The 8,381-nt window shown below is 37.1% G+C and overlaps 1 protein-coding gene across 1 annotated transcript; it reads left to right on the top strand.

The window, feature by feature from the left end:
- Positions 1 to 4,746: 4,746 nt before the first annotated feature.
- mrps17 (mitochondrial ribosomal protein S17) lies at positions 4,747 to 7,858 on the top strand. Its single transcript, XM_040031982.1, has 3 exons — positions 4,747 to 4,875; positions 5,172 to 5,314; positions 7,328 to 7,858. Exons 2-3 carry the CDS (start codon positions 5,192 to 5,194, stop codon positions 7,643 to 7,645), a joined length of 441 nt encoding a protein of 146 aa, XP_039887916.1. The 5' UTR covers positions 4,747 to 4,875; positions 5,172 to 5,191; the 3' UTR covers positions 7,646 to 7,858.
- The last annotated feature ends 523 nt before the right edge of the window (positions 7,859 to 8,381 follow it).

Below are 8,381 nucleotides of genomic sequence, written 5' to 3'. Positions count from 1 at the left end.
ACTCCCCAGTGACATTATGCAAACGAATGCATCGGGTCATTATGTGCAAGTCTAAATGATGCAACTGTTGCCTTCTAGGCCTGGCAGAATAACAATGGCTCCCCATTGTTACAAAATCCAGTTTTATATTTGATTGTTTGTTTGTTTTTTATAACTACATAGTATTGCTCTGATTTCTGTTTTATAACTTTTAACTCAGACCCCTCAGGTGGGTTAAAGCTTCTGTGAACCAGGCTTAAAACAAAGGAGCATTTTTTAACTGATTTAGCGCCAAAGCTTTTTTTAATGTAAGAAGTTAATGAGTCTGTCAGCTTTAAAGCCGTTAAAAATTGTTAAATCTTTTTTTGTTCTTATTTTTTAAAAATGTTATTAATCTTTTAAAGTAATGTTTTTGAGTTCATAACCTGACTATATGACTGTAGCTATAGAAATAAAGCTTCTTCTTCTTCTTTGTCATTACCCAGGCCCTACACTGGGGAAAAGTTCTCTTTCAATTTACGATAAAGTCCACATATCCCACCCTGGGCTTAAGGGATGTTTTGAACTTTTTGTAAACTTGAGAAACAATAAAATAGACTCTAATAACAACAGATTCTGATTATTTCTGTAGTACATTCACTCAGCTTTAAAACCACCCCATGTCCAGGTCCTAAGGGCTGATCTTAATTTAGTGATAGGCTCAGTCAAAGTCATGAACAAACACCCTGACTAAATTGTCTAATCTATAGAAAAATGTTATATCTAGAGACTAATAACTTACTCAGGAGGATGCTTACATTATTCCAGCATGATAATCTGGAAATATAAAACATGCTGATTAAGAGGGTCACAGTGTTATCACAGAAAACATACATGTGCAATCACACGGTGGGTTTGCTATCGGACCTCTGTCTTATATCACACCAGCAGAGCTTTCACATGATTCAGAGCTGATAAAGCAACCATGTCAGCTCTCATGTATGAAAACACTGGCTGCATTTTAACTTAGTTATGTATGTGATTATCTTTAGGTAAATATTTTAATATGGCCATTGATACCGTGTGATTTTCTCTTGTAGCCTCACCATATGATTCTCACCCAAAACTTTAATAGGGGTTTGAACTGTTTTTTTTTTATAGGTGCACCAAAACACACTTCATGTTCTTTTGATTGTGGTGACACCTTTAATTTGACCTACATGGGTTTAGCCCCATGCAGACAATGAGTTCAGCAGGGAAAAGCATGAAACCAGTTGGTATTATTTGAATTGTCTCAGTGTTCTTGTATGAAGCTGACTAAAGTTGGCTAATGCTGTCATTCTGGCAGAGGTAAACCAATCCTGCACTGCCTTAAATGGGAAACAGAGACCCAGACCTGTGCTTTACTACAACATGGCTCTGATTAAGACCAGATTGGTCTGCCTGCGGTTGGTTCTGAGCTGCAGCCAATGCTCAGGGACGAAGCTGCTAACAATGTGGTATGAATGCATGAATGTTAACCCCCCACCTCCTCGCTCTTTCAGACGCTATATGTGCTTTACCGGTGATGGAAAATCACTCACATCAGTGTGGCTGGTTAGTGTGTTGGTCATTTTGCAGACCTTTGACAGTCTAGGCCAGGGGGCCACGTACAGCCCACTTGGATCTTATATGGGCTAGACCAGTGAAACTCCTCTTTCTGTCAGTGTACAGAGATGTAATTGCATATTTAATTAATTACATCTTAATATAAGAAAAAGAAGAGTAGTATGTATTTATAATAAATAAATGCAGCTGTAGTAATGGAAAGGCATCTTTTAGCATGACTCTTCAGGCTTCAATTACAAGAAGTAAATGAGTAAATTACAGAAATCTATAACTTAATTACTTTCGAGCTGTATGAATAGCCATCGGGAGGTCTTTATCTGTAAGAAAAGCTGTAAAACCTGTGAATATACAGTTAAATGTCTAAAATTTGTGTCCTCCTTCGCATTTTCCAAAGCAGTCCAGTGGACCAGATTGGAGTTTTTGCTGTGGTGATTTTGGTCCCTGAGGTCTTATATTTCACACCACTATTTCAGGCTAAAGAAAATATAAATGACTATTCATAAGTGATAATATTCCATTATGAAGATTTCTTGTTATTTCAGGATTTCCAGTTGTTTCAATCAACAGGTCTTTCTTCCACTGTGTCTTTCTTTACATTACTGTTATCATTTTATTTATTCATTTCTTGCTATCCTGCACTAAGCTGATCCTTGACTGGCAACAACAACAACAAAAACTATGTGTCTTAAATGTCAAGCTATGATCTGATCACACAAGATGCATTTTAAAACCAAGTGTAAACACACTCGTGAAGATGGGAAATATTTGATGTTTATTACTGTTGATCGCCTCCTCCCTTTCTCTTTTCACTCTTCCTCTGCAGCCCTGGTTACTCACTGAATCATCAGCACAGCAACACTACCTAACATCTGTCATGTTGTTGCATTAAAACTATCCATCTATCCGTCCTTTGCACGACTTGTTATAAAAGTTTCAATTTAGGGGAGGCTGGAGCCTATAAATATAGAAATATTTATTTTGTCTTTTTTCCCATAATTTCAAAGTATATCCTTTTCAGTAAGAATACACCTCTTCTCTTCTCTTCTCTTCTGCTGCCATCTTGTGGTTAAAATTAATATTTTATTTAAACTGGAAAAGGGAAACCCACTTCTGTTCAGATGCTTATATACATTCATTATTAGTAATTTGGCAAGTTGAACTTTAACCTGACACTTTTGGTTGACATCAGCAATTATAATTGTGGCTGGATAGTTGATCACTCTTCTTGGTTAAATGACTGGAGTTCATTTAAATTACTTGGCTTCCTGACACACATCCACATATTTTCAATAGTGTTGAGACTGGAGCTTTGGGAAGGTCATTTCAGAAGTTTAGCATTAGGCAGCTTTATTTATTCCAAAACCAGTTTTGATGTGTGTTTTAGGTCATTGTCTTGTTGGAACAACTGCTATCACCACCATGCTTGACAGCTGCTACAGTGCTACAGTGTTCTTTAAAAGCCTTTACTGCAAACATGCCTCTTGTAATTGTGGCCAAATATATCAATGTTTGTCTCATCTGACCAAAAACATTTTTCCAGCGGACATTTGGCTTGTCCATGTGAGCAGCTGCAAATTTCCGCTGAACTCGTGGTGTGGATTTTGGAGCAGGGGCTTCTTTATTGGTCTGCACACTTTCAGTCCATGGTTACTTAAAACTCCCATAACTGTGGACAGTGATGCTGCTGTTCCAACAGATTCCAGTTCATGGCAGGCTTGAGGCTGTGTGGATCCTGAGTTGTTCCAGAACATTCAAATCAATTTCCTCTGGTCTGATGGTGACAATTTGGATCTTCTTCCAGATCTTGGCAAAGTGGTGGCACATCCAACTAAGTTGTACTTAATGTGAAATTATTTGAATTGATGATCTTGGAATCTGCAGCTATTTGGAAAAAGACCCAGGAGACTTTCCCAGATTGTGTTACTCTACAATTCTCCTTATTTCCTATTCACTGGGTCCCTTTGACCTTCCCATTGTTCTGAGTATTGGTCAATCCAATGAACACTGTCAAACAAATCTGTTTTATACTGAACGAGAAGTCAATCATAATCACTAATGAGAAGTTAATGGGCTTTGTCAAGTTAAAAGACACTGTAGAATGTAGAAGATTTAAGTGAGTATGTGTATTATTTGGGCCTCTATGCATACTTTGAACTCTGTGTGGATTAAAGAAAATCCAAAATATATTCAAACTTGTGCACCAATTTCTTTTTTTTCTTTTAATTGATTAAAGATATATGCTGTGCAATCATTACACTTTGGAAAAAAGAACAGATCAAGGAAATAATTACAAGCCCAGAATTACGATGATCTTCACGCTCATGGTGAGTGGATATAAACTTCTGACCACAACTGCATATCTGTAAACACTTGAATATCACCAAGTTAGACCTGTGGCTCTGCACATAAGAAAAGCAGAAGTGTAGGTAAGAACACATTCAACTGGCTGGCTTGGCTCTAAAATGGTTTAACATTCTTTGATGTTGTTGATGCTCCATAGTTTCCAAGTTTTTAACTTCAGCCACTCTTGAGCTGCGTAGATTGCATAAAGAAGTAGGTACTGCCCTTCACTAGTGACGTCATATATAGAATATGTCCAATAAATATTTACATAATTATTGCCCAAAAGACAGTGCAGTGTAGTCATCATTTCAGATTCAAGTAAAGGTTATAAATGAATAAAAATTACAACCAACCGAACAGACAAACAGAAGTCAGATTTTAACTTTGATCAAACAGAAAGGAAAGGTAATATAGGCGGTAGCATCCAGTATTTAGCATGTCACTACAGATTAAGTTGAAAAAAGTGAAAAAAAAAACACTTCAAGCAAGTAGTATAAATTTAAAAATTTATTTTATTTTATTTTATTTCTTAAAAATTGCAAAAATATATGAAAGTACACACATTCAATCCTAGATGACGTATAATAAAAATAATTACACATAAATAAAGTAATATGAAATTAAAACGGAAAATTGTGACTAATTGCGTAGGACGTAAATACGGAAGCTTGTTTCCGTAGCTGAAAATAACATTTGTTTGTGTTTAGTTTCTGTCTTGACCTTAATAACATTTTACGTTAGTTTTTTTTTTATTTCAAGATATTTGGTCAGACGTTTGAGTCGATAAATCGAGGTTTTACTTATTAGTGGCAAAGAATATTCGTTTTCCAGTGTCAGAAACAAGCTTCCATACACACGAGCTTGTTGTCAATGTCCCTCGTTACTAGCCGTAGTTTACGTCACGAAACGAGCAGAACTGAACAGCATGGAGGAGCTTGTATGACCTTCTGATGATATTTTCCCGTGGTGAGTTAGTTTTGTATTTTCTACTTTCAATGGTATTTTGTTCCTGCCGAATTACATCAGTTTATTTTTATGACCTTTTTTAAAAAAAAATGAATGTATGTTTAAGTTAATGCTAACATAATAAGGCTAACCGTTTAGCGGCTGTTTTACGTTGACTCACATTGTTAGTACAGTTGTCGGCTCAGAGGTTTTATCCGGTAAAACTGTAACTGAACGTGTCTTTAGATTGATTACATTTCAGTTGAGTCTCATCCGTATATAATGATGTCAGGGTTGATAATATTTTGTTTCTGCAGGTTGAGTAAAGCTTTGCAGGATGTCAGTCCAGCACGCATCAGTCCATGCCAAATGGATCATCGGCAGAGTCATCGGGACCAAGATGCACAAAACTGCCAAAGTGAGAGTCACCAGGCTGGTGCTGGACCCTTACCTGCTCAAGGTGAGCCTTTAGGGGATTAAGCACCTTTTATAAAATAAGAGTACAAGTGCTTTAAAATAGGCCGGTAAAGCTACAGAGTAAATGAAATACAGAAGGAAACTATTACAGGTTGTTGGAGAGAAGAGTAAAAACAAAAATATTTGAATGGCCTTTTTAAAGATGGTGTCCACAGCTAAAGGTCCTGTAGAGAAAAGAGTCAGATACCTTTAGGGAGAGAATATACCCTGATGCAGGTGTGTAAACGGACAGTTTTGCACACCAGATGTGTGTGGGAGTGAGCCGGTGCTGTTGATGTTATCTTTATATATAGCGAAGGCTCGTGGATGTCCTAAAAAGGCTTCACATACATGTTCTGGTGAGGTTATGCAAGTCAGACTCATTGCATACTATCAGAGGAAATGAGTAGATCACTGGCATTACTCTGGAGTTGGAACTTAGGAGCAATGCTGAGGATCTGAGGCTTTGCTCTATTCACTTCATGGTGTAGTCTCTTTTAATTAATTTAAGAAAATGTCAGTGTTTTCAACAAAATTGAGTTTTCTATGGTGAAACATTCAATTTTTTTCATTGCTTTAAACATAGAGGTATTTTAATTTTTATTTATTTTATTTCACAAAGTTATTTTTTCTCATTTACCAAAATTTGTTGTACATCTCGTTGCACCAGTGTATAATGTTGCTGTAATGCAAGCTTCTAAGGAAATTAGAGATTGGATAGACTAGAAGTAACGCTGAAATGCAGTGTAACTTTCTCAGAGATGATTATGTTTCAGATATAAATTCATGTTGTTTTGAGTTGACACAGCGTTTAAAAAAAGATTGAAAGTGGATTAAATAAGATATTAAAATGGTAACATTGATAAAAGTGTGATTTAAGTATACCTCTGTAAAATGTCATTTTGATTAAAATGCTGTGACCATTATGTAAGATTTGTTGTATACAGAGTGTAATTGGTCATGTGACCAGAGTTAAGAGCATGACAGTGCTAATGTGAGTCAGAGCTAGCATGGATGCAGAGGACTGACATAGTCAGTAACCAAAATTTGACTTGTCATGATATCGTCAGAAAGTGCTTCTAAACAAAAGTGCTTGAACATAAAAACAAGTTTAAAAAAAAGTTTGAAAAGATTGTTTTTTTTAGGTGCTTTTTAAGAGAGATCACCAAATCCAAAGATTTCAAGCTCAGAGGGAAAGAGCTCTAGAGTGTGCAGGCTAGTTTTGCAAAAGCTCCCTCGTCTTGTTCTCAGCATTACATGATACACAGCCGGCGTGTCCTGGTCACATGACCTCAGGGCCCTCCTGGGGACGTACAGATGTAAAAGCTATCTGGTGTACAGTGGTGTTTGTCCATGCAGAGCTCTAAAACTCAAAACCAGAATCTTAAAGTGAACTCCGGAGTTAATGGGGAACCAGTGCAGCTGGGTTAGCAACAGTGTCACTTAGTCAAAAGCCTCGCAGTGGCACTCTGTACAACCTCTGATCAGTCCCACGAGTCTTTGCTTAGACAAATAAACAATGAATTAAAGTAATCCAAATACAATAAAATAAAGGCATCAACTGACTTTCCTGATTGATGATTTAGCAAAAGTTTCAAGAGAGCTTGAAGTTTTCATGACATTAAATACAATTCTGTCCGAGGTACAAACATTTTTGTTTATTGTCAGTAAGAAAACTGTGAGCCTTGCAATTTATTCTGTAGAGGCAAGAGGCACACGTGGTGGCGGTTATTTGTTTATATTGGGCGTTATTATTATGTTATTTTTATGCCTTTATATGGATGGGAGGTCCACTGTCCCATGTTTCAGTGACTTTTCTGCACATTTCTGCTGAAGGTGACTACCCGATAAACCAAAAAGACCAAATCATCTGCAAAAAGCAGAGACGGGGGCCTCAGGCCACAAAAGTCTTAGCTTTCTGCCACTTGGTTCGAACTAGAAATTCTGGGCATAAACGTTCAAGCATTTATGAATTTATATTTGAATAACTGTGATATTGTCTCTTCTTCTCCTGTAGTACTACAACAAAAGGAAGACGTACTTTGCCCATGATGCATTGCAACAGTGCACTGTGGGAGATATCGTCCTCCTCAAGGCTCTGCCTGAGCCCAGAAGCAAACACGTGAAGCATGAACTGTCAGAGATTGTGTATAAAGTTGGCCGGGTGGTTGACCCCCTAACAGGAAAGAGGGTTGCAGGAACTGAATTTGTGGAGCCTCTGACAAACCTTCCACTTCAAGAGGAGAAAACGCTGTCAGAGAAACTGCAGGAGCTCAACATCTCTGCTGCCCCCAGTAGAGCCGATTCCCCACCGGCACAAACTCCCACTTCATGACAGAAAACTGTGATTTCATGCAGTAATATCAGCTTATTTGTCACTCTACAATGCTTGTGTTTCAAGTGTTAATGTGGATTTATGTTTATAAACTAAGAATCTTTGCTGTACATGTATGGGTGAAGAGACTAAATATCACTTCCTTGTTACCTGCTCAGGTAGTGGACACCTTTCAGAGGAATTTGCAAAATAAAACAACAGCGCAAAAAACAATGTCATGGAAGATACTCGTGTCTGTTATCCAGGTTAGGAATATCTTATAATCAAAAGGTGAAGGCCTGGGCTGGATCATTTAATCGGCCCATCCATGAGGACCCATCCAAGAGAAAAGGAGAGGAGGGAGGATAAAATAAATGCCATTATGGTATTCACTTAAAACTAAGAAAGTAGATATCAGGTGTGTGAATACAAAAAACGTACATTAGACATGTTATTATCATAGAACATGCATGAAGCTTTGGCTGCTTCATTTTGCATTTAATATAAGGTACTTTGGAGCTTTAAGTGAAGTTGTAATGACGTTTATTGACCCAACAAGGAAAATTATGTTACATCAGCGGGATAAAGAAGAAATAATAGTATAGTTTACAATAAATAATGGTCAGAGTACAATAGGTGCATAGTGAAGGCCTTAAACTGAGATAGTGCACAACTTTTATGTATACCATGGTGATTAAAAAAAAAAACCAGTAAAAATAAAACTGAGGCTAAAGAAGAATAAAAAGTAAAATTGAGA

Source organism: Simochromis diagramma, unplaced genomic scaffold, assembly GCF_900408965.1.
Source record: "Simochromis diagramma unplaced genomic scaffold, fSimDia1.1 OVJJ01000216.1, whole genome shotgun sequence".
Taxonomy (NCBI): Eukaryota; Metazoa; Chordata; class Actinopteri; order Cichliformes; family Cichlidae; genus Simochromis; species Simochromis diagramma.
This window is presented reverse-complemented; position numbering and strand designations above follow the sequence as displayed.

What these genes read in the sequence shown, in the direction of transcription:
- mrps17 (XM_040031982.1), top strand. Translation starts at nt 5,192, where the DNA reads ATGTCAGTCCAGCACGCATCAGTCCATGCCAAATGGATCATCGGCAGA. An exon ending in TGGACCCTTACCTGCTCAAG is followed by an intron (nt 5,315 to 7,327) that starts GTGAGCCTTTAG and finishes CTTCTCCTGTAG; the next exon opens with TACTACAACAAAAGGAAGAC.